The sequence below is a fragment of the Bombina bombina genome, chromosome 4 (genome assembly GCF_027579735.1).
Source record: "Bombina bombina isolate aBomBom1 chromosome 4, aBomBom1.pri, whole genome shotgun sequence".
In the NCBI taxonomy this organism is placed as follows: Eukaryota; Metazoa; Chordata; class Amphibia; order Anura; family Bombinatoridae; genus Bombina; species Bombina bombina.
In genome coordinates this window covers 637,438,223-637,466,132 of record NC_069502.1, presented here as the reverse complement: position 1 = coordinate 637,466,132, position 27,910 = coordinate 637,438,223, and the positions used below count along the sequence as shown (strand labels likewise).

General features: G+C 37.3%; 1 protein-coding gene across 1 annotated transcript; it reads left to right on the top strand.

Annotated features, from left to right (window-relative positions):
• Window positions 1-8: 8 nt before the first annotated feature.
• On the top strand, window positions 9-9,042 carry LOC128657729 (trace amine-associated receptor 3-like). Its single transcript, XM_053712131.1, has 3 exons — window positions 9-92; window positions 2,573-2,677; window positions 7,978-9,042. The coding sequence occupies exons 1-3, from the start codon at window positions 9-11 to the stop codon at window positions 9,040-9,042; spliced, it is 1,254 nt and encodes a 417-aa protein (XP_053568106.1).
• The last annotated feature ends 18,868 nt before the right edge of the window (window positions 9,043-27,910 follow it).

Below are 27,910 nucleotides of genomic sequence, written 5' to 3'. Positions count from 1 at the left end.
CTCTGATGATGTCATACAATGATGTCATCAGCAATGCATCAAATTTTGCCATCCTCCCTTTCATCAGGGTCACTGCAAAAGGCATTGGAAAGGTAAGTAAGAGGAGTCATTATGCACTAATGCAAAACTTTTAAACAAAAAAAAGCCTATTACAGGTAGCCCTCAGTTTACGCCGGGGTTAGGTTCCAGGAGGAATGGTTGTAAATCAAAACCGTTGTAAATTGAAACCCAGTTTATAATGTAAGTCAATGGGAAGTGAGGGAGATAGGTTCCTCTCAAAATTGTCATAAGTAACACTTAATACATTATTTTTAAAGCTTTGAAATGAAGACTTTAAATGCTAGACAGCATTATAAACCTAATAAAATAATCACACAACACAAAATATATAATTAAACTAAGTTAAATGAATAAAAACATTTGCTAAACAGAATTATAAACCTAATAAAATATTCACAAAACACAGACATCACTTGCATTTTTCTGCAAACAGTTATTTCTATGCATTCCAATCTGGACTGAGTTATAGACAGGAAGATCTTGTTCCTTTGAAATCTGCTCGATAGCTCAGGTCTGGTTAAACTGATTAATTTCAGCTTGCTTGGCTTTGCTTCAACACAAGCGGACAGCTCCACCTACTGGCTATTTTAATAAATGCACTGCTTCTCAATGATTTCCAATCAGCTGTCTGCAGATGAATAGAGACCTGAGTTGTCAGAAGTAGCCTCCAAAATATCTGCTTATTATACAGATACTAGGTGATAAGCCTGCCCAGAGGACAGTCTATGTTTAAAAAATTACAAACCCAAAGCTAATATTACAAAAATAAAAAATGTAAAATTACAGAAAAAAATAAACAAAGCTATCCAAAATAAAAAATTTAAACCTAAACAAATACCACTATTTGCAGGTAAAGTAATTAAAGTATATATTATTATATTTTGTCTCTTTCCCAACTTGTTTTATGTCCCTTTATCAGTGTATTTTAGTGTAACGTTGTCACCTAGACAAACTCTTTACACAAACTTTAAGCTTGCTTTAAAAGTTTGAGCGACAAATGCGATTACGTGCGCACAATCGCATTTAGTTTAAACTTGTAATACAAGCGCTACTTACATAGAAAATATGCGGAGCGTAAATTACTGCGAGTTCGAGCAAACAAGTTTGCGGTCATTTTTATAGCGCTCAACTTGTACTATGGATTTGAGTGTAAAGGGACACCACAACCTCACAATGACGTTTACGCTCCTAGCAAGGTCGATAGCGCTTCACTTGTAATCTTGCCCTAAAAAATTACATTTTTTATATTATTTTTTGTGACATGCCAAAGTATCAAGATATCATAAAATTATATGTAGGGTAGATTCTTATATCTATAATCTATCTTATAACATATTTTTACAAAGACTTTTGTTGGCTTTCCTTCATTAACCACAAGAGAAATCTTTACACAGATTCAGCGATAGTCTGGATAAGGTTATCTCTCTCCAGCTGCTGCAACTCTCATGAGATTTTGTATGAAATTATATAAAAGAAAGGAACAATTTACATTTTACTGCCTTGTGCTATTCATTCCAAAATCTGCAAGGATTTGTAAGGTAAAGTTTGATTGGTATTGTATTTTTATTGCTGCAAGGTTAAACTGAAAGATTAAAATGATAATAAATGTATATGACTTTATTGTATGTTAACCTATATCTGATCTACTGTAATAATGTATTTCTTCGATAGATGATAGATAGATAGATAGATAGATAGACAGATAGAGACATACAGACAGATGATAGCTATTAACGTGAGCATAAAATAGCAATTTCAATAAATGACAATAATTACACATAATAACTGCTACTTTTAGGCTAATATGTGTGTGTGTGTATGTGTGTGAGTATGTATGTGTGTGTATGTGTGTGTGTGTGTGTATGTGTGTGAGTATGTATGTGTGTGTGTGAGTATGTATGTGTGTGTGTGTTTGTGGTGAGTATGTATGTGTTTATGTATGTGTGTGTGTGAGTATGTGTGTGTGTCTGAGTGTATGTGTGTGAGTATGTATGTGTGTGTGTTCAGGTATGTGTGTGTGTATGTATATGTGTGTGTGTGTGTATGCGTGTGTGTTCAGGTATGTGTGTGTGTATGTGTGTTCAGGTATGTATGTGTGTGTGTATGCGTATTTGTGGTGATTATGTATGTGTGTGTGTATGTTCAGGTATGTGTGTGTGTATGTGTGTTTGTGGTGAGTATGTATGTGTGTATGTGAGTATGTGTGTGTGTTTGTGTTTGTGGGTATGTTTGTGTATGTATATGTGTATGTGTGTATATACAGTATGTATGTGTGTGTGTCTTAGTGTGTGTGTTTGTGTATGTGGGTATGTTTGTGTGTGTGTTATATTCATGATCACATGCTACAAATCCATAGTGCTTCAGGAGCCTCAAGCTTCTCCCTTCTTCAACAATCAGTATGGAGTATAGACTACCATTTCTAAACTTATATTTTCTACCCAGTAATATTTTTGCAAAATTTTACACATACTAAGTAGCTGTGCCTTTGCTCAATATCTTCTGCACGTTTTAGGAATGCCATAAACCTCCGATGATGTCATACAATGATGTTATCAGTAATGCATCAAATTTTGCCATCCTCCCTTTCATCAGGGTCACTGCAAAAGGCATTGGAAAGGTAAGTAAGAGGAGTCATTATGCACTAATGCAACACTTTTAAACAAAAAAAAGCCTATTATATAAAAATGGCTTTGTAGTGCCAGACTGATTATGCAGGGTACCAATCAGCTGTCTGCAGATGAATAGAGACCTGAGTTGTCGGAAGTAGCCTCCAAACTATCTGCTTATTTTACAGATACTAGGCGATAAGCCTGCCCAGAAGACAGTCTATGTTTAAAAAACTACAAACCCAAAGCTAATATTACAAAATTAAAAAATGTAAAATTACAGAAAAAAATAAACAAAGCTATCCAAAATAAAAAATTTAAACCTAAACTAATACCCCTATAAAAATAAAAAATCTCCCCCAAAATAAAAACACCCCCTGATCTATCAATAAACTACCAATAACCCTTAAAATGGCCTTTTGTAGGGCATTGCCCTAAAGAAATCAGCTCTTTTACATGTAAAAATTACAAAGTACCCCTAACAGTAAAACCCTCCACCCAACCAACCCCCCCAAAATAAAAAAACTAAGTCTAAAAAACCTAAGCCATCCATTGCCCCTAAAGGGGCATTTGTATGGGCATTGCCCTTAAAAGGGCATTCAGCTCTTTTTCTGCCCTTAAATGGGCAATCAGCTCTTCTATAGCCCAAAAAACCCTAATCTAAAATAAAAAGCCACCCCAAAAAAAAAAAAAAAAAGCCTAAGACTAAGCCCCAAATAGGTACTCACCAGTCCTGAAGTCCGGCAATGAAGGCGGTGCGGAGCGGTCTTCCCCGATATGTGGATCCTGTGCGGTGGTCCTCAACGGCGGTGGTCCAAAGCCGCGTGGAGGCTCCTCTTCATCTGATCTCCGTCGTACACTGAAAATTGAATTCAAGGTACCGCATTCAATTTGGGGTAGCTTGCATTCCTATTGGCTGAAATTTTGAAATCAGCCAATAGGATTAGAGCTACTGAAATCCTATTGGCTGTTCAAATCAGCCAATAAGATTTCAGTAGCTCTCATCCTAATGGCTGATTTAAAAATGTCAGCCAATAGGATTGCAAGGTATCCCTATAAATATGGGGTACCTTGCATTTAATCTTCAGTGTGCAGCAGATGATCGCATGAAGAGGAGCGCCCATGCCGCTTTTGACCGCCGCCGCTGAAGACCCCCGCTGAAGACTGCTGCTGAGGACCACTACATCAGGGGAGCCAGCTCCGCACCTCCACTCTGCACCGCCTTTGCTCCAGATGAAGATAGAAGATGATGGAGCCGCCTGGAAGAAGACCTTCTCCGCTGGACTTCAGGCATGGTGAGTACCTATTTGGGGCTTAGACTTTTTTTTTTTTTGGGTGGCTTTTATTTTAGATTAGGGTTTTTTGGGCTGCAAAAGAGCTGATTGCCCTTTGAAGGGCAGTAAAAGAGCTGAATTGGCTTTTAATGGCAATACCCATACAAATGCCCCTTTAGGAGCAATGGGTAGTTTAGGTTTTTTTAGGGTTACGTTTTTTATTTTGGGGGGTTTGGTGGGTGGGGGGTTTACTGTTAGGGGGGACTTGGTATTTTTTAAATGTAAAAGAGCTGTTTAACTTAGGGCAATGCCCTACAAAAGGCCCTTTTAAGGGCTATTGGTAGTTTAGTTTAGTTTAGATTAGGGGGTGTTTTTATTTTTTGGCGGGGCTTTTTTACTTTCATAGGGATTAGGTTTATTTTTTTATTTTTGACAATTTTGTTTATTTTTTCTGTAATGTTAGACTTTTTTTATTTTTTGTAATTTTAGATTATTTCTTTGTAATTTAATGATAGGTTTTATTTTTAAATTAATGTTAGCATTTTTTATTTTAATTGTAGTTTAGTTTATGTAATTGGGTTAATTTAGGGGGTGTTAGGTTAGGGGACTTAATTATCTAATTAAATTAGTTATTTGCGTTGTGGGTGGTTGGCGGTTTAGGAGTTAATAGGTTAATTAGGTTTATTGCGATGTAGGGGGTTGGCGGTTTAGGGGTTAATAGGTTAATTAGGTTTATTGCGATGTGGGTGGTTTGCGGTTTAGGGGTTAATAGTATAATTAGGTAGTTTGCGTTGTAGGTTTTGGCAGTTTCGGGGTTAATTTTGTAATTTATTTAGTTGGTGTTGTGGGGGTTTGGTGGTTTAAGGGTTATGTAGTTTCTGTAGTGGGGGTTTGGCGGTTTAAGCGTTAGTTTTTTTTTGTTAATACTTCGTGCGGGCGGTTATGTGTTTTTTTCTTAATACTTTGTGCGGGTAGTTTTTTTTTTTTTTTTCATACTTCGTGTAGGTGTTTTTTTTTTCTTAATGCTGCTTAGTTTGCCTACGCTGCATCCAGGTGGATTCCGAAAATGGATTCTTTCACTACCCTGCCATTTTTGGAATCCACCTGGATGCAACATTCTTTTGGCAGCCTCGCGCAGCCAACATTCCTTTGAGGATGCGTGCGCAACTGGCGACACCAACGGACGCATTACAAACGCGATTATAGTATAGATGAATACACATTTGTATACATTTCAGGTACAGGGCCAATAGTAGAAGGGCATTTACCTATATGTGTCTATTTACATAGTTCAGGAGAAGTAAGACATTGCAGTGAGTGGGCAAGTAAAAATAGTTTGTATATGCATACAGCTAAATTAGAAATGTAAAGTGGTATGTTAGTTACAGCGTTTTGCTACATGGTGATTGGCTCAGGTGCCTCGTTCAGACCTCATATCTCAGCACCAAAACTAGAACTAAACATACTAGCTTTAAACCAAACATGCTCAAATTCAAATAAGAGTGTCAAAGCCATTTGTAATCTTTCCTATACATAAACAAAACAAAGGTTTTTTTTAAAAAACTGGAATGGGCAAATGGGTGCATATCCCATGCCACTGTCAAAACTTACAGCTCTAGGTGCTCACCTGTCAGTCACAGAAAGCTGGGTTTACATCCAGTAACATGAGCAGTTAACCCCAAACAGGCCTGGGTGTAAGATCCAGTAGGTAAAGATCACATATAAATAACTAACACAACACACATTATAGCTGTCACTCACTTAGATGAATACAGTTAGGTTAAAGGCAGGTTAACTGCTGGGAAACATGAATATAGTGAGAGGCATGATCATAATTGGGGCACACAAGTGAGCAAGCCACTATGAAGGGGAAAATAGTGATCCCAACCCACCCTGCAGGTGCCTATGCTCTAAGCAATCACTGTCTATTATGTAGCTAGACAGCTAGACAAATTGCAGCATATTTAAATACAATATCTGAGCTCCAGCCTCTTAAGGGAGTAAGGAACAATATTTAGATGTATTTTATGTCAAAAGTTTGAAATATAAATAATGACTGTTTATTACAAAGATGTCATATTTTCATTAATTAAACATTTTTTATGGGGGATTAATATACATGCACAGTTCTAGGACAAATTAGGTGCTGACCTTAAATGTCTCAAAACATTTTAAAGCTGCTCATATTCATAATAGGGTTGATCACAGGCTTGCAAATCGTTTCAGGATATAACGATTTTTAAACTTTGCTTGACATAAATATATATGTATATAACCATATATAACATATACATATATATATATTTACTGGGAACACACAGTTCCCATAGACCACAATGTAAAGGAACTTTTGTTTTCTAACACCTCTCTCCTGCCAACTTTAACCCCAAAATACTGCTTAGTGTTGTTATTTTATTAAAAAATAAAATAAACTACACTGTATTTTGGGGGCATTTGGGGCACATTTATAAAATTAACCATCAATAACCAGCCACTTGTAATGTGTAATGTAACAATGAAAAATTAATGATTTTGATTGTGTCAACGTTGACAAGTGGTCGTCAGCAGCTTGATTGTGACTTTCTAGCTTAAGACATAATAGCCCCCCCTATTACTTGTGACTCTTACTATGATTATTGATCCGAAATAAAAAAAAATCCATATTGATGAATATTTATGCACAATATAAAATAATGTAAAAAGTTAAACGGACACTCTACTTAAAATAATGCGATAAAGATGGTAAAAATATATTTTGTGTTAAAAAAATATATAGATGTTTAAATGTAAGTTAAGCTGCTACAGCAGTATATTTATATATATATATATATATATATATATATATATATATATATATATATATATATATATATATATATATATATTGGGGAATATCAATAGTTTACTAGTCAGGGGTAAAATGTATCTAGTCCACTCAATGTTAAAGAGTCAAATTTTCTACTTGTCTGCTGCAATTTCTTACTCGTCTGGACTAGTGGACATTTGAAGCCCTGTATATAAAGACATATACGGTAGACAATCCTTATGCAATGATTTTCAACAGAATATCTCTATTAAAGTCTATGGGTATTTTTATAGAAATATAAGATCTGATAAGTTTTTCTAAAGAACTACGATCGACCCCTATCTACGCATGGTTATGGAATGGAATTAATGTGATATGGACATCGTCATGGTTCCAGGGACTAACTTACCTACTGATATTAAAAATCAGCTACATTTGCTTTTGTGACCATATAAAATTAGTTTAGGGGGACCATAATGTTGTTATTTGTAGTAACAAATAACTTTTATTTTAAAACAAGGTGTGTGGACCTTTGAGTATTTCCAGATATAATGGTATTGCTATAATTAACTATAGCTGAAAAATAAATCAATAGCTAATTTGCTTAAATAGATTGTTTGTTAAAGGGATAGTAAACACCAAAAAATGTTATTGTTTAAAAAGATAGATAATCCCTTTATTTACCATTCCCCAGTTTTGCATAACCAACACTGTTATAGAAATATACTTTTTACCTCTGTAATTACCTTGTATCTAAGCTTCTGCTGACTGCCTCCTTATCTCAGATCTTTTGACAAACTTGCATTTCAGGCAATTAGTGCTGACTCCATGTGCATGAGCACAATGTTATTTATATGAAACACATGAACTTACGCCCTCTAGCTGTGAAAAACTGTCAAATGCATTCAGATAAGAGGAAGCCTTCAAGAGCTTTGAAATTATCATATGAGCCAACCTAGGTTTAGCTTTCAAGTGAGATTACCAAGAGAACTAAGTAAATTTGATGATAAAAGTAAATTAGAAATTGTTTAAATTACATGCCCTATCTGAATCATGAAAGTTTAATTTGGACTTTACTATCCCTTGAACATGTTTTTACTGATTCTGTAAAAAGTTCACCAAATTTTATACATCAGGCAACTAGAGAAAATGTTAGCATTTTTTTTTTCTTACTGTGGGAATGCTCATCATTTTTAATGTCAATTTTTGTATGTTTTATTTATCATTTTAGAGTGCTGAATTTACTGGATTTACGCCTTACTCAAGATTATCTAGAAGCATGAATACAAATAATACAATATGTCCTCAATATGAAAATGTCTCATTTTTCTGTCCGACAGAAAGGACTTTTGGTAAACGTGTGTCAATGTATTTTTTCTTGGTTGCCTGCACCACAGTTACTATCTTTGGGAACCTGGGAATAATAATTTCCATTACTCACTTTAAACAACTCCATTCACCAACCAACTTTCTTATTCTTTCAATGGCTGCCACTGACTTTTTCCTTGGCCTCATCATAATGCCCTATAGTATGGTCAGATCTGTGGAAAGGTGCTGGTATTTCGGAAACCTGTTTTGCAAGATTCACTATAGTTTTGATTTGATGCTTAGTGTTATTTCAATCTTTCATCTATGTTCTATTGCAATTGACAGGTTTTATGCTGTGTGTGACCCACTTCACTACCATTCTAAAATGACCATTTCAGTAATAAAGAGAATGGTATTCTTTTGTTGGTCACTACCTGCTATATTTGCTTTTGGAGTGGTTATAACAAACTCCCATGTGTCTGGAATAGATGGGTATGAGATATTGGTGGAATGCTTTAACTTATGCCCTATTACATTTAATAAATTATGGTCTGTAATAATGTTTTTTGCATGTTTTTTTGCTCCTGGATCAGTAATGGTTGGAATTTACATAAAAATATTTATTGTATCACAAAAACACAGTAAAATCCTTAAAAATATGACTGGGAAACCGAAAGAGGAAGTTACCACTCAGCTCTCTAAGAAACAAGATCGAAAAGCTGCAAAGACATTAGGTATTGTAATGGGAGTCTTTATTACTTGTTGGCTCCCTGTCTTTATTACAATTATAATTGATCCATTTTTTAATTTTTCCACTCCTGAAGTATTGTTTGATGCATTAAACTGGCTTGGATATATTAACTCCACATGTAACCCCTTAATATATGGATTCTTTTACCCATGGTTTAGAAAAGCTTTGAAATATATAATTTTGGGCAAAATATTTGACCCCCATTCTTGTACAGCTAATCTATGTGAAAATCACTGAGAACAGTAGTTTTATGGGAACCTATTGGGCTTCATTACAAGTGGAGCGCACATTAAACAAACAAACATTACAAGTGGCTGGTTAATGCTACGGCAAGCTCGCACTAGCACTTTATGCTAAGCATAATTAACTAGAGGTCAGATCTGTGGTTAATTAAGAAAATGTCGCCCAATAGCCCCCATGATAAAGTGTACAGTTTCTTTTCTAAAAAAAAAAAAAAGAGCATCTTTATTTTTTTGTAAAAAAACTGCACGAAGCAGTTATAAGGGGTTAAAGTGAGGGGATGTGGGATGTTAGAAAAAAACTGCACTGAAAAGTGCCTTTACATAGTGGTCTATGAAGACTGTGTTTTAAACTAAAAATATATATGTATATGTTTATATACATATATATTTATTTGTTAATATGTGTATATACAGATATAAACTTTATAGATTTTAAATTTGCTGCCCAATGCTGCCCAACTTACGCACTGCACTAGGTTCTTTGCCGTGTCTCACGGCATCAGAACAAGGCTCTCATTGGAGCCTATGGAAGCGCGCTCTTGTAAATGCAATGCTTCCAGGCAATGCGAACCCAAGGTCATTTTCACATTGCGCTTAACTTGTAATACCAGCGCACATTTGCGTGCGCTCGTATTACTGAGTAGAGCACTAATATCGCTCTTCTGAAAGACCAATTTTACGCTCCACTCGTAATCTAGGCCATTATGTTTTGTTTTATTTTAATGAAACTTGTTGTGCTTATAAATAAAAAAATATAACAAAATTACTGCTTGTGTTTGTATTTTTTTTTTGGGAGAAAAATAAATTAAAGATCCTGTGTATTCACTGTACTTGGTACAAGCGTCACAAAGGTAAAACGTTTTTTAAGACACTGTTTCTATGGTTCATAGGGCCTTATTCTCAAAAACTGTATGGCATGGAGAGAAACCCTCAGCTTATGTTACTAAGCATTATATTACAAAGTAAGTGTATCTCCTTCACATAAAGCAGACTTCCTGAATTTTTTGGGAGCAGTCCCAAATTAAGCTTTGATAAGTTTTTAATACCATTTTCATGCACAGAGCTTTACATGACAGCCTTCACCATGTGAATAACCCTGCCAATCAGCTTACCCCCACTGGCAAAAGTTTTGCATGTAAGTGGCTATTGAGTACATAGTTTTTGTAACTCTGCCATGTGCCGATTAGATTAAGGAAAGAACAACAACATGACATTAACACAGTTTATGCTTCTACTGTCTCTGTGTACTGCTTCCATAGGAATAAAAACTGTTCATTGTCAGCAAGGGCCTTTTGCAGCATTCCTGTACTCTTGGAATCACCCCCCTCCAAAAAACAAAACAGTTCTGTGTGTTTTTCCCACCTTTTCATTGTGTTATGTGGTGAGCTACGTGGATAGGTGTTTGTTTGTGAGGAGGAGTGTGTGTGTGTGTGTGAGGGTGGGTGGGTATGTGTTTAAGGGTGGATAGGTGGGTGTTTGTGAGGAGGAGTGTGTGTGCGTGAGGGTGGGTGGGTATATGTTTGAGGGTGGATAGGTGTGTGTTTGTGAGGAGGAGTGTGTGTGTGTGTGAGGGTGGGTGGGTATGTGTTTAAGGGTGGATAGGTGGGTGTTTGTGAGGAGGAGTGTGTGTGTGTGAGGGTGGGTGGGTATGTGTTTGATGGTGGATAGGTGTGTGTTTGTGAGGAGGAGTGTGTGTGTGTGTGTGTGTATGAGGGTGGGTGGGTATGTGTTTAAGGGTGGATAGGTGTGTGTTTGTGAGGAGGAGTGTGTGTGTGTGAGGGTGGGTATGTGTTTGAGGGTGGATAGGTGTGTGTTTGTGAGGAGGAGTGTGTGTGTGTGAGGGTGGGTGGGTATGTGTTTGATGGTGGATAGGTGTGTGTTTGTGAGGAGGAGTGTGTGTGAAGGTATGTGTTTGAGGGTGGATAGGTGTGTGTTTGTGAGGAGGAGTGTGTGTGTGTGAGGGTGGGTGGGTATGTGTTTGATGGTGGATAGGTGTGTGTTTGTGAGAAGGAGTGTGTGTGTGCGTGTGTGTGTGAGGGTGGGTGGGTATGTGTTTGAGGGTGGATAGGTGTGTGTTTGTGAGGAGGAGTGTGTGTGTGAAGGTGGGTATGTATTTGAGGGTGGATAGGTGTGTGTTTGTGAGGAGGAGTGTGTGTGTGAGGGTGGGTGGGTATGAGTTTGATGGTGGATAGGTGTGTATTTGTGAGGAGGAGTGTGTGAGGGTGGGTATGAGTTAGATTATGGATTGGTGTGTGCTTGTGAGTGTGTGTGTCTATGTGATGGTGTGTGTGTGTGAGGGTGGTTATGTGTTTGAGGGTGGATAGGTGTGTGTTTGTAAGGAGGAGTGTGTGTGTGTGTGTGTGTATGAGGGTGGGTATGAGTTTGATGGTGGATAGGTATGTGTTGAGAAGGATTGTGTGTGTGTGTGTGGGTGGGTATGTGTTTGATGGTGGATAGGTGTGTGTTGAGGAGGAGTGTGTGTGTGTGTGTGAGGGTGGGCATGTGTTTGAGGGTTAATAGGTGTGTGTTTGTAAGGAGGAGTGTGTGTGTGTGTGTGTGAGGTGGGGTATGAGGTTGATGGTGGATAGGTGTGTGTTGAGGAGGAGTGTGTGTGTGTGAGGGTGGGTATGTGTTTGAGGGTGGATAGGTGTGTGTTTGTGAGGAGGAGTGTGTATGTATGAGTTTGATTTTGGATTGGTGTGTATTTGTGAGTGTGTGTGTGTCTATGTGAGGGTGTGTGTGTTTGAGGGTGGATGGGTGTGTGTTTGTGAGGAGGAGTGTGTGTGTGTGAGGGTGGGTGGGTATGTGTTTGATGGTGGATAGGTGTGTGTTTGTGAGAAGGAGTGTGTGTGTGTGAGGGTGGGTGGGTATGTGTTTGATGGTGGATAGGTGTGTGTTTGTGAGAAGGAGTGTGTGTGTGCGTGTGTGTGTGTGAGGGTGGGTGGGTATGTGTTTGAGGGTGGATAGGTGTGTGTTTGTGAGGAGGAGTGTGTGTGTGAAGGTGGGTATGTATTTGAGGGTGGATAGGTGTGTGTTTGTGAGGAGGAGTGTGTGTGTGAGGGTGGGTGGGTATGAGTTTGATGGTGGATAGGTGTGTATTTGTGAGGAGGAGTGTGTGAGGGTGGGTATGAGTTAGATTATGGATTGGTGTGTGCTTGTGAGTGTGTGTGTCTATGTGATGGTGTGTGTGAGGGTGGTTATGTGTTTGAGGGTGGATAGGTGTGTGTTTGTAAGGAGGAGTGTGTGTGTGTGTGTATGAGGGTGGGTATGAGTTTGATGGTGGATAGGTATGTGTTGAGAAGGATTGTGTGTGTGTGTGTGGGTGGGTATGTGTTTGATGGTGGATAGGTGTGTGTTGAGGAGGAGTGTGTGTGTGTGTGTGTGAGGGTGGGCATGTGTTTGAGGGTTAATAGGTGTGTGTTTGTAAGGAGGAGTGTGTGTGTGTGTGTGTGAGGTGGGGTATGAGTTTGATGGTGGATAGGTGTGTGTTGAGGAGGAGTGTGTGTGTGTGAGGGTGGGTATGTGTTTGAGGGTGGATAAGTGTGTGTTTGTGAGGAGGAGTGTGTATGTATGAGTTTGATTGTGGATTGGTGTGTATTTGTGAGTGTGTGTGTGTCTATGTGAGGGTGTGTGTGTTTGAGGGTGGATGGGTGTGTGTTTGTGAGGAGGAATGCGTATATGTATATGTGTGTGTGTGAGTATATGTAAACATATTATGTAAATCTAATTCCACAAGGTAATTAATGTCTTTCATTGGTCAAAAAACCACGGTGTCTTTTACAGAAGGTAGCTCAGTTGGTAAATGCCCTGACTACAAAAAAAGCCTGTTTACAAGATTCCAGGTCACAGGTTCAAATCCCAGCAGGGCTGACTCAGCCCTTCATCCTTCCGAGGTCAATAAAATGAGTACCATTAAATTGGGTAATAATAACAACTATAAAATACAAAAATAACACCACATGCACAAATATATAAAATATAGACTTAGCACCACAATCTGTAAGGTCCCTAGAGCCTTACAAAACACAAAACAATCTATCAAAGAAAGTGGGTGCCTTAAAGGCGAGCCTGTAAGAAGTACTATTAAAAGAGTATATACATAAATAAATGAATTTATTTCAATCATAAAAATAGGAAAATATAAGAATATATATATATATATATATATATATATAGCAGCAAAAGAAGAAGGCACTCACTGGGTCTTTTTCGTCAAAATAACAATTTTAATTTGTGACGTTTCGGGGTCACCCCGTTTTCAAACAAACATACAATAAAGAATAGTGTAATCACCCAGTTTTTAAACCCTCAGTAACCCAGAGCAGCGCTGCAGACGGCGTATCCGGAAGTGGTTCCTCCCACACAAGTTGCGTTACGTAATAGCAACCAGACGCTAGGTCAGCAGCGCCTTAGAATAAAAACAACCACAATTTGGTTACAATATGGCAATGCACAATGTACCTTAAACACATATAGCAAATATGTTACTTCATAGGCAATCAACTCATCTTAATGGGGCTATAGCATACAGTAAATAGGGTTAAGGATAACCCGCTTACAAAAAAAAAGAGACTATACAAGCCCCTTCATGGGAAAAAGGCAAGGAATATATAACAAATTTCTTAATATGGCCTATATAAAACCTATACACAAAAAGGAACTATATTAAGCAAGATATATATATAGGCTAAGAGAACTATACCGAAAATATTATGAAAAACATTATAAATAACATTATAAAAAACATTATAAGAAACAGTGCCAATCTAGATGTACATTTAGTCCCTGCGGTGTCATGGTACCCAGAGTGTGAATCCATCTGGCTTCCTGCTGCAATAATAGCTTTGCTCTATCCCCTCCTCGTGTTAAGGGAGGTACATGGTCTATTATTATGTATGACCAAATTTATTGTATACCTACTCCACTGCATTTGTGGTTTGTTTTATGTATATAAGACTGTAGATAACCTCAGGACAAGGATGGGGAATCACCGCTCTGCAATTAGAACGGCAATCGGCAAGGGTGATTCTGATCAGCCGGTAGCGAGACACTTCGCCCAGGCACATCATAGCACAAAAGATCTGAAATACATAATAATAGACCATGTACCTCCCTTAACACGAGGAGGGGATAGAGCAAAGCTATTATTGCAGTGTGAAGCCAGATGGTACCATGACACCGCAGGGACTAAATGCCTGGGGGTTCTTGACTATTCTACTCTGTCTGCTGCAGATTTTAAATAGTATTAATAGTATTTATAGTACTTGTGTATATGTTTGCACAATTTTGGTAAATAACATTGACCTGTTTTAAAGATTTTTAAGATTCGTATTAACTTGAATGCTGCTATTGCTAATGTGAGAATGCGGATGTGAAATTTCTGTGTTTATTGTGTGTATGGTATATCTTTTATGTTGCAGTTTTCACTGTGTGACAATATATATATATATATATATATATATATATATATATATATATAAAAATAGCAAAGAAGCACTCACTGAACTTACTCCAACTGTGACATGGTGATCTTATTGTAACCTTAAGTCATTTTTGAGCTAGGATGTGATATACTATATGGTCTAATAGTTGATCATTTCTGTCCTATACTGAGGTATCTTATGTCCTTTTTTAATTATTTTTACCTGTGATTTACTCATGGGTTGAAGTCAGTTCTTTTTTGTGCATTACTTTGTTTTTATTTTTATTTTTATTATTCACTTGAACACTATTTCTTATCATGTTTGGGACACCCTGTATGGTCGATCGGGGGCTTCTCTCTTATTTGGTTCAGCACTATGGGCAGATTTTGATGGAAATTCTCATCAGTTTGGCGATATGATCTGGTTTCCAATATTGTTTGATAGGGAACTAGTCTTTATTATTTATGTTTTATTTTTATTAATTTCTCTTTACATTTCTTGGGTGGTTCGCCACAGCTAACACAATAATGGCTTGGGATGTCACTAATTAAGTAAAGGTTGAATGATAGATATGTGATTTTCCCATTTTCTTACTTTGATTCTTTACCTTTTTTTATTTTGATTCTTTATCTTGTTTTTTACTTGGGTTATTTTGTTTGAGCAACACTCATTAATAGGAGCAGAGACTTTATCTGTATTGCCTATTTAATATCTTGGATAATATTACTTTTGGGAGTTAGGTCTAAATCTACTACTGGTCTAAGAAGTTTTGATGTGGATTGTGTCTTGATTTGGCAAGGTTTCTGCTTGTTATGTCTTTGGAGCCACACACCTCTATTGGATGAGCTACGTGTGGAGTCTGGATACAGATAAATTTCTAAGAATCGGAGCCTTCGTTTGGTGAAACAACACCGCTGTACATATTACATAGATAAGGCTGGTATTTAGGCTGGTGGTTGGAGTGCATATTATCTCTAGAGAGATGCCGATAATCTGTCAAAGTATTGCGGCACTATGATGCGCCTAGATGTGGGCGGACTCATCTCGGATTGGATTTCGCCACTTTGTTTACCTTAGTGATGAGCATAAATGCTTCCAAATGGTGATAGTGTGCGGCACAAGCTGTGTTAGCTAATCGTGACTAGAGGATTTATGAGCTCTGTGGGATTCTTTTTAGATCACTGTTATATATATCAGATCTGATACATTTATGGATCTTTGACTTTTGCAAGATTTTATGCTTTGACGGCATTTGCCGAGAGTGTTGAAGAACGATCAGTGAATTGGCTAATATGCTCTAAAACAGTTCAAGTAATCTTGTCTATGCAGCGCTCTGAGTGTTTGATGTGGCTTAATGTGAATACTTCAGTTCAACTTCGATGATGCGTGCGTCCCTAGTGACAGGGGGGCGTTTGTTATGATTACACAGCAATGACGTATTGAGCTTTGTGTGTTAGGTCGTTGTTGATTGGATGAATTACGATCTCAACTTTTGTTGTTTTGCACGCACTTTTATTTGTATATTTTCTTGCCTATCTCTGTGCCAGATTAGAGTGAGATTGCCCCTTTGCATTGACGACTCAGGGTCCCATTTTAAACTGTATCTATGATTGTTTGTTATACACATGTTTCACTATATGTATAGGTGGCTTTCTATCATTGATTGCCATTGGTCACTATGAAGGGTGTGTTGAATTTCTTTGGCCATGATTGGTCAAACATCAGAGGAGGGTAATTTGGTAGCCTATTTAAGGGCTGTTTTTCACATTGTTAACTGGTCAGAGGAAGGGACTGTTAAACTTTTGTCACAGTTGGAGTAAGTTCAGTGAGTGCTTCTTTGCTATATTTCTACAATTATCCTCATAGCACCCTGACAAGCTGTAAGAGTTGGTGAGAGTGCACTTACACCAATCTTTGGAAATATATATATATATATATATATATATATATATATATATATATATATTTCTTCTTATATTTTCCTATTTTTATGATTGAAATAAATTAATTTATTTATGTATATACTCTTTTAATAGTACTTCTTACAGACTAGCATTTTAGGCGCCCACTTTCTTTGATAGATAATAATAACAACTATTACTATTCAGCTGCCGATTTGGTTAATTCTGCGAGCAAGTGCTGAAAAAGCGCTTTGAGTCCCACTGGGAGAAAGGCGCTATATAAATACTAGTTATTATTATTAGTTATTACATAATTTTATCAGCAAAATTGAGTAAAAAGTTCCAACAGAAAGCCTTTGAAAGTCCAGGCAAGAGGAAAACTTTTGGAGATATTTCATCAAAGGGTGGTGTAAGATCTTTCTGAACTAACTGAATCTCCTGATATAAATATCCAGAATCAAACTCATAAAGAACGTGAAGCCTTGCTGAACTTACAGAAAAATAATGAGATAGTTATCAGGCAATCAGATAAGGGAGGTAGAGTAGTCGTGATGGATAGGTTAGAGTATATCACTGAAGCTACCAGACAATTAAGTTATGTTAATACCTATCTTACCCTAACAGGTGACCCTACAGCTAGATTCAGAAAAGAGTTATCACATTTACTTGATGAGGTGGTGAAGGAGGGTCTTATAGACTCACACACGGCTAACTATCTTTTAGTAGATAATCCGGTAACTCCCATCTTCCACCACCTCCCCAAGGTTCATAAAAGTATAACGAATGTTAAGGGGAGACCAATAGTTGCGGGCATTGGATCCCTATTGGAACTGCTATCGAAATGGGTTGATAAATATCTACAACCAATAGTAAAACAACTACCCAGTTATGTTAGGGATACTACTCATGCTCTGCAACAATTAGAACCCTTGTCCTGGAAAGAGGAATACAGTATTGATGTAGTTTCCCTGTATTTCTCCATCCCTCATAACCATGGCTTAACAGCCATTGACTACTATTTAAGACTATACACAGACCTTACTAATGAAGCAAGAATCTTGATCATCAGGGTAATTAAGTTTCTATTGGAGCACAATTTTTTGGTGTTCCAGGGGACCTACTACCTCCAGAAATGTGGGACCGCTATGGGAGCAAAATTCGCCCCCTCCTATGCTAACCTGTTCATGGGTTGGTGGGAGAGGTCCCACGTCTATGGATGTAGTGGAAGATATTCGGTTTTCATCATGAAATACCTGAGATTCATAGATGATCTGCTCATTGTATGGTCTGCAAGTCAATCTGAAGCTAATGACTTTGTTTCTTCCCTTAACTCAAATGATGAGGGGGTTGCTTTTCACGTCTGAATGGCAAAAGTAAAAAATGAATTTCCTAGACATTATTTTGACCAGGGATGAGAGAAGTAAACAAATTATATCTACCCTCTATAGAAAACCAATTTCAGGGAACAGTTTTTTTACACGCCGTTCTAGCCATCCGTAACATGTATTCAAAGGAATAGCTAAGAGCCAATTTCTGCGAGCCAAAAGGAACTGCTCCCTGGAAAGCAATTTTGAGATAAAAAGCAGAAACTTGAGTGATAGGATGACTCAGAGAGGTTATCCAAGACAGGTTATTAATAAAGCATTCTATGAAACACAAGGATTGAGTAGAGATTCTCTACTAAATGTGGATAATGTTCAAAAGAAATGAGACCATTCACTAGATGTACATAAACCCAAATTTATTACCTCCTATTCGGATCAATACGATGAAGTCTGTAATATTGTTAGGAAAAATCTTCCCATATTGATGGGAGATAAGGCTTTGAGAAAGACAATAGACAAGGGCTGTATGTTTGCTCCGAGAAGGAATGTTACCCTTGGAAATATACTATCACCTAGTATGTTGAAAAGTGAAAAAAATGTGACCAGCTCTTGGTTGCACCACAATGGGACATATAAATGTGGAAGGAAAAATTGTACCTCATGTGACCATATCTATAGTTCTGAAGTTTTCAAATTCACAGTCACAGGACAGGAATTTTCTACTATGGGGTGTGTTAACTGTAAGAGTACTTACATAATCTATTTAGTAGAGTGTAGCCTTTTCCAAAAACAATATTTAGGAAGAACAACTAGGGAGGTGGGTAAGCGTATTAGGGAACATTTGTCCTATATCTTGGGCAAAAGACTGTGTTCTGCCCTCTCCAAACACTTTATTGAGATACATAACTAAAATACAAAGACATTGAGGTGGCAGGCAATAGAACAAATTAAGAAACCACCTAGAGGGGGAGATAAGTTTCCAATACTCTGCAAACAGGAAACATACTGGATCTTCAAACTTCAGAGTTTGTTGCCTTTGGGCTTCAACTCTGAATTCTATATTAGAAATTTCTGGAAGAGATTATACTTTCTACCCCCTGGTATGTATGTACTAATTGGATATTAATCAGATTTCATAAATTCATAATATACACGGTTTAAAAATATCTATGTACTGTATGTTCCACTCTCTTTATGATTATGTCCATGTTACCCAAGGGATATTATAGGTGATGACTAATGATTCTTTTTACTAATCTAAGTAAACTTGTTCAAATTTTGTATCATCACTTTATCTTAATGTACGTTTCGAGAGTGCTGTATAACAATAATAATTAGATTGTGTATAATTTTATACACTATGAACAAGTATTGGCTATATAGGGTAAGAGGACAGGGTCTTAGAGGTCTAATATGACCCAATAAATTTGATTGAGAGATGCACTATGCTCATATGCATAAAAGTTATAGAAATGCAGTATTTGGTTATGAAGTTGTTAAAAATGTGTGAAATACCTAGCTAGATAAATAAATGTATGATTATTCAATTGCCGTTCAAAGAAATCTGTAAACACATGATTTGATGCTAAATTGATTAGACATATTTTCACAGTTAGTGGTTTTACTTAAAGAGTTATAGAATATGTGTGTAAATTCTAATTTTACATAATATTTATATTTTCTAACCATGTATATAGTGGTCTAAATGTGAATGTTTCAACTATGGGGTGCTAGTTTTGCACCCATTACCAAGCAGTGTTATATGGTGTTGGAATAGATAGGGTTAATTCTCATAGCACTTTGTTTTTAGCCAATCAGGAGATGCTGCATGTCATTTAAATAGATGTTCCATATGTTAGGCATTAGTCTATGATTACGGTCAGGGAGACTGAAACCGGTCAGACTATGTTCTGTCTTGAATTTTAACCGCATGTCCTGCTGTTTTAAGCTGGAATAAAGCTTCGTTTTTTTTTTTTACTTTCAAAGGCTTTCTATTGGAACTTTTTATTCAATTTTGCTAATACTGCACAGTAGATATTGGGGTGTCTACTCCTTTTCAGAAGCCTTACCCCTTGGGCTTACTGCACACCATCCTATTTGGGACTTTGTGTTTTTATCGTTGTGACTGTGGCCGTTTATGTGGAACTGTGTCTTGACTTTTTCTACTGCCAAATTGCGCTTCACCAACTCCCCTCCCTCCCTCTTAAGGGTGACGAGTGCCCGATGCCCCTACAGTGAATGAGGTGCAAGAGGTTTAAGAGGAGGATACATGTTGGAGACACAGGCGAATAAACACAGCCCAACCAACGGATCACCCAAGCTGAGTACTGAGGAACCTGTGCTGTTCACTACAGCTTGAAGCAGTTACGCTGTTATTGGGAGGAGTCCTTGATGTTACCAGCCTGTTCAGCTCCTGAAGCACGGAATCCACAGTGTTACTGAACGCTGGCACTACGCTGGATCAACACGATAAATAAGTATGCCCAGCTGCTTTTCCATTATCTGCAAACACCGGGTGAGTGAATAGCTGCCAGGCAGTGAACTGTGTCTGTATCATTTCATATGAAGGCTGTTCACGTTGTGTCTTAGGACCTAGTGAGGAAGTTTATACTCTCCCTAATACTGCCTCCGGGACATACACTTAACACGTTGCTCTCCAATCTCACCTGGCATAGCCGGTATTTTTTAAAGGTTATCCTTCTGCTATCTAAGCTGATTAGAGCTAGTGATGAATTGCATCAGAGTAAGCAACAAGTGAGTCTCACCCGGTTGTTGAGTACATCTACAATGGGACTGTTGAATACACTTGAAACGGGACTGTTCAAATACATTTAAATCACTATTTATTTGTGGACTTTGCTGCTATTAATATTCACTATTTTTTTGTATTGCTCTTCTTCTTTCTTGGTTTCACATAATTTCATTCTTTCTTTTTTTTTTTTAAAGAACAAATGCATGTTATTACGGAGCCCCAGAGGTGTCACACAAGATTTTTTTTATAAATCGTGAGCACATTTTGCTAAATCGTGCGCACAATTTATTATATTGTGCACACAATTAAGCTATATCGTGCGCACGATTTATAATAAATTATAATCATGCTATTCCACTTTATGCATGAATCCTCCCACTTACAGCACCAGCTAATATTACTTTCAGTTTCAGTTCAGTCAGTGTTAGGATCAATACAGACAGATTGGTAAGTGTGGACCTCAGCTTCAGTCAATGTTAGCATTATGTTATGTGACAAACAGTACATTTAGTATTGCAATGCTCACAAAGTATATTTATCCTTTCACAACACAATGCAAATATATTCAAATTATTGGAGGTGAAATAGGTGTAAATTATATTATATTTAAAGTATATATTGAACAGAAATTAGTTAATTGTTCAGGTTAAAAACTGGTTTCTCAAAACAAAATAGTTATGCTCCCTGTGAAAAATTATGAATTGTACAATTTCAAATACATATTTTTCTGTAATTTCTTTATGAAATATTGCCACACTCTTCTGTCTTTTTTTAAGCAGGCAATTCATTTTTTATTTATACTATAGAAACATCTAATCTGATTCCACTACCTAAAGAAAAAAATGGCAGTGAGAACTTCACACATTTTCATAATGCTCTGTGCACAATAGGATCATGGAAGCCTGTGTTATTGTACACACAATGCTGTACATTGCAAATGTTATCCAAAATATAGGTATTAGATTCCAAAGCAGTATAGCTGCAAAATGTGTTGTTTACATTGAGATATCTGTCTGAGTACAATGTAAAGTGTAAAGGGACAGTCTACGTCAAATGTTTTATTGTGTAAAAAGATAGTGCCTTTACTACCCATTCCCCCGCTTTGCACAACTAACATTGTTATATTAATATTAATATAGTTTATAAGAACTAAAATCAATAGCATTTTATAAGTTTTTCACAGCAAGACAAAAGCTAGTTAATGTGTACCATATAGATTAGGGTTCTTCAAACCACAGGTCGGGACCCATTACTGGGTTGCAACACCATGTGTACTGGGTCGCGACTTGTGTGTGTGTTGTAGGAGTGTGTGTGGTGTATTGTATGAGATTGTGTGTGTGCTAAGCGTGTGTTGTGTATGAGAGTGTGTGGGGTGTGTGTTGTATGAGTGTGTGTGTGTGGTATGTGTGTAATATGAAAGTGTGTGTGTTAAATGAAAGTGTGTGTGTTATATGAAAGTGTTGTTGTAAGAGAGTGTATAGGGTGAGTGAGTGTGTGTTATATGAAAGCTTGTGTCTATGTGTGTGTTGTAAGAGAGTGTATGGTGTGAGTGTGTGTTATATGAAAGTGTGTGTGTTGTATGAGAGTGTATGGTGTGAGTGTGTGTTATATGAAAGTGTGTGTGTTGTATGAGAGTGTGTGGTATGTGTGTTACATGAAAATGTGTGTTGTATGAGAGTGTGTTTGTGTGTGTTGTATGAGTGTGTGGTGTGTGTGTTGTATGAGAGTGTGTGTTATTACGTTTTACAACGCTTTCAAATTTGACTACAATCAGGAAAAAGCATGCACATATTTTATTCTCTTTTCCAAAAATTGCAGCTATCATGTTGTTTATTTCTCAAGAAATTTTCAGACCAAGTCTAAAAATTGGGTCCCAAAGGTATGTGGTATCACGGCACTGGGTCTTGGGGGGAAAAGTTTGAAGAATTATGGATAACACTGAGCTAACTCGTTGAATCGTGAGTGATCACCGATTGGCTAAATTCAAGTATGCACACACCTCTAAGATAAGGGGGATTGGTGCAAAGCCTTAGATACAAGGTAATCACAGATTATTTAGCATTGTATTGTGAAAGGATAACTATGCTTTAATTGCAATTATAAATGTACTGTTTGTCATGCTACCATTGGGCTTTTAGAAATCCATGTGACTGAAGCTGAGATGCACAGTTACTTACAAAAAAGAAATGATTCACTGGTACTATGTGGGTAATTGGAAGATCACGCTATGGGGACATGACGGCATGATTTGTTTGTATGAGTGGAATCAGTGCTGCGTTATGGTCTCCATTGATTTGGGAGGCCAACTCCATTGCAGTTTTAAATGAATTGTTATAATTTCTTATACCCTAGTTTAATTTCTGGCAGAGTGGACTGGTGATATAACTAATATTGACCGATTTTTCGATACTAGCTTTTTAGTTAATCACAATAAAGTGTTAGGTTTTATTATTTGAGGAAGATAGTGCGTCAAATCTCTCATTCCCTATCTCGTTTCTCCTTCTCCCTTTTTCTTCTATATTTCCTTTTATCTGTTGAATTTGATAAGTGCACAGTTACTTACCAGTTTGTGCTGATCCTCACTGACACATAGGGCTCAATTTATCAATCAAGGGGCGCTCAGGGGCTTACACATTCGCCCCTGTCTGCCCCAGCTCTCCTCTGGTGGGCAACAATCTGCTGCCAGAATTAAACATTACACACAAGAGCTATTTTGCGCTCGCCTGCGATCCCGCTACCTACCCACACACAGCCAATCACGTGCAGACAGGAGCTGTCAATCTCCCTGGTTGGACGAGGAGAAGAGGGTAGGAAAGCAGCGGTCTCATGGCCGCTGCCTGATAAATCGTGACTGTAGGTTCTCTTGTGAGAACCTGCAGTCATAGGGAGGAGAAGGGCTTCATAACTCAAGCCCATAGTGATGTCCACTTCATGAACGATGCAGTAGAATGGCATCATTAACAAGTGCATAATAAAAAGACAATGCAAAAACACATACTCTGAATTTCAAATTTAGCAGTAGATTTTTTTCTGACAAAATAATTTTTTCTCTCATATTCCAACCACTTTGTATCATGTAACAGACATCACAATCACAGACTAGTAAACGTATACCATGTGAGCTTGTGCACATGCTCAGTAGGATTTTGTTCCCCAGAAAGTGTGAATACAAAAAGACTGTGCACAATTTGATAATGGAAGTAAATTGGAAAGTGTCTTAAAACTGCTGCTCTGTCTGAATCGTAAAAGGTTATTTTGACTTGAGTCCCATTTAACTAACTCCTTTGCAATGAAACACTCAGTTAACAGTGCACTGATTCACATATAAGGTCACAGCAGTTCTCAATAGACCCCTGCCTTACCCCTAACAGCACCTTAAATTATCCCTTACTGTCCCTTTCTATAAATACTCCTCACCATAACTTAACCCTAAGGACCCCTGTTAACCCTAACTGCCCCTAAATTAACCCCATTAATATTGCTGTGGAGCACTGGGATAATAGTTATTGCGTTAATGTACATTTATTATAATACCTATTAGGTAAATAAAGTGGGTATCACTTCCTTGTGTATGATCATGGATAACCAGTCTTTTGTCAGATATGCAACTATTAGGCAAATACAACCATACAAAATGCAGCATACTCTGTTCTATGCACTGGGTTGGAACCCACACAATATATGCAGAAATACTCTGTTGTATGCACCATATTGTATGTATTTGCCTTGGTTTTTCATATACAACAAAAGACTGGTTATCCATATGATATGAGTAAGAAATAGATGTAACATTGCATTGTGTTTTAGGACGAGTCGGACAGTGATTCAGGAGTCAGGAATCGGATTGGTGGAGCATCTGTAATAGGAGAATCTAAGGCTCGTCCCTCATGCATCACGTGCCCAACAAGTGAACTGATTAATTGGTTCATGAACTGGTTCAGTTAAACAAACTGTCCAAAATGAACTGATTCATCAAGTTGAATAAGACCTCCCATCTCTACTGACACACTGAACTGAACTGAAAGTACTAGTAGCTGGTGGGCGGGAGCTCCTCCTCCTGTAGATAGGTAATAAAAACATGACTAGCTAGGGGAGGAGCAGGCTGATCTGTAAGGGGGAAAATTCATGCTTAAAGTGACAGTATACACCAATTTTCTTATAACTGCATGTAATAGACACTACTATAAAGAACAATATGCACAGATACTGATCTAAAAATCAAGTATAAAACCTTTTAAAAACTTAGAAGCTCCAAATTTAGCACTGTTGAGAAAATTAGCTGGAACACCCAGTGAAAGGGGCTGGGTGCAGATACTCTCCCACCCCTTCTCTGCATATGAAAAGACAGATTAGGCAAACAGGAGCCAGCAGTGATCTGTAAATGCACATATACATCTGACACTTTGAGGCTTGGGTAGTAGTCTGAAACCAGCACAATGTTAATAAAAATAAGCAAAACTATACATTGTTACAAAAAAAACTCCAAGGTGGACTGTATAAATGGATCATCTACAAAACAGTTATGCAAAGAAAAAAGTAGTGGATAATGTCCCTTTAAGGTGGAATAGCATGATTATAATAATTATTATTTTTTATTGAGGTTCAGTTCGAGGCATACAAACACATCTATATCAGTATACAATACACAGAAAATATATTGCAAAACATATAACCACTATGAAAAGAAATGATACATTATAGTTTTATATGTCAACTCTTTTAAGAGAATATATGTATATCTATCGGCTGCCTTTCTAGCAATATACCTCTGCATTGGTGTATGAGGCCACTCATAGATCTCTAATATGGGAAATACAAAGCCGCGGAAGGCAATCTTGATCAAAAGAAGACCACTCTTGGGTCTCAGAAGGGAACCTCTTTTCATTTTCTATTATAATATAGGTAACAGATATTTACCATTGGACTAAGCTAATGTGTCATGGCTAAGCATGCACTGGTTATTTATTTGGTTCACGTATTAACTGTAGAAGTACTTGTGATATGCACACATATTAAAATGGCTGGAGACAGCGTAGTGTAGTGGATCAGAAAAGATACGCACTCAAGAAAATGATAAAACTCTAGGCGAATATGTAACGTGGATATCAACAAAGTAAATAAGTAAAATATATATGCTAAGAGTCATCCTGTCTCTGAGGGCATTCAATGCTGCTTATAATCTGAAAATATTAACCTTATCCTATGAACAATATCTCAGAGGGCTAGCAATAAGCTATTTAACATATGTATCTATCTTCAACTGATTATAAATAACTATATAATCCACATGGAAGAAATACTCATCTACCTAGGCAGAAAACCATTTGCATGCTGGTACAGTCATTTAAGCTTATCAGGTCATATAGTCCCGCCGCTACGGCCGCTAGCAGCGGAGCCAATATTCTAATGGATAAGTAGCAGGAGTGGATTCTGTTTACTACCCTGAAATAAAATGAATTTCCTCTGTAGGCTATGTCCTAGTATAATATAGTGAGCAAACGTCATTGTTCCAACATACACGGTATATAACATGCTATTATGAATTTATGAGGACATGCGAGATATATACTAGGTTAGTTATACAAATAAAATAGAGAATTTTTAAAATAATGCTAAACATAGGAATCTATATCTGTACATAAATAAACACTTAAAGGCTAAAACTCCAGAGCACCTCATTTAACGACTATAGCTTCTCTATGAATTCTGTTTGAAATGCGTCCAGGATTTTACTAAGTTCAGCCACAATGAAGTCCACTGTCTCCATAGTATTCTCAAGTGATCTCTGGTATAAGTACTATACCTAGCTTCAAAATATCTGGTAGAAATTGGAATTAGTGTGCCTTTAATATATCTGTTACCTTTGTACTCTGCAGGTTAGCGATAGCTTAGATTATTCTTTCAGCGCATAATCCATATGGCTGCTTAACCTGACTCTAATTCAGGACAGTCGGAGTGGCGGATGAGGATATAGGCCAGTACATGACATCTGCTGCGCACCTTGTCTTTTCTAGGTTGTTAGGCTGAAGTGGTATGTATAACTTGCAGATGTCTGTTCCTCAAGGGCTAATCTTCTTAAATGTACTTAAAAGAAGCTTGGGCCTAGATTTAGAGTTTGGCGGTAGCCGTCAAAACCAGCGTTAGAGGCTCCTAACGCTGGTTTTAGGCTACCGCCGGTATTTGGAATCAGTCAGGAAAGGGTCTAACGCTCACTTTCCGCGACTTTTCCATACCGCAGATCCCCTTACGTCAATTGCGTATCCTATCTTTTCAATGGGATCTTTCTAAGTCCGGTATTTAGAGTCGTGTCTGAAGTGAGCGTTAGAAATCTAACGACAAGACTCCAGCCGCTGAAAAAAGTCAGTAGTTAAGAGCTTTCTGGGCTAACGCCGGTTTATAAAGCTCTTAACTACTGTGCTCTAAAGTACACTAACACCCATAAATTACCTATGTACCCCTAAACCGAGGCCCCCCCACATCGCCGCCACTCTATTAAAAAAATTTAACCCCTAATCTTCCGCTCCGTACACTGCCGCCAACTACGTTATCCCTATGTACCCCTAATCTGCTGCCCCTAACACCGCCGACCCCTATATTATATTTATTAACCCCTAATCTGCTGCACCCGCTATCGCTGACCCCTGCATATTATTATTAACCCCTAATCTGCCATCCGCACGCCGCCGCCAGCTACATTATAGCTATGTACCCCTAATCTGCTGCCCCTAACACCGCCGACCCCTATATTATATTAATTAACCCCTAATCTGCCCCCCTCAACGTCGCCTCTACCTGCCTACACTTATTAACCCCTAATCTGCCGAGCGGATCGCACCGCTACTATAATAAAGTTATTAACCCCTAATCCGCCTCACTCCCGCCTCAATAACCCTATAATAAATAGTATTAACCCCTAATCTGCCCTCCCTAACATCACCGACACCTAACTTCAAGTATTAACACCTAATCTGCCGATCGGAGCTCACCGCTACTCTAATTTTTTAACTCTTATTAAATAAATTATTCCTATTTAAATCTAAATACTTACCTGTAAAATAAACCCTAATATAGCTACAACATAAATTATAATTATATTATAGCTATTTTAGGATTTATATTTATTTTACAGGCAACTTTGTATTTATTTTAACCAGGTACAATAGCTATTAAATAGTTAAGAACTATTTAATAGCTAAAATAGTTAAAATAATTACAAAATTACCTGTAAAATAAATCCTAACCTAAGTTACAATTAAACCTAACACTACACTATCAATAAATTAATTAAATAAACTACCTACAATTATCTACAATTAAACCTAACACTACAATAAATAGCAATATAGCAAAACAGCAATAAATAAATTAAATACAATTCCTACAAATAAATACAATTAAATAAACTAACTAAAGTACAAAAAATAAAAAAGAACTAAGTTACAAAAAATAAAAAAATATTTAC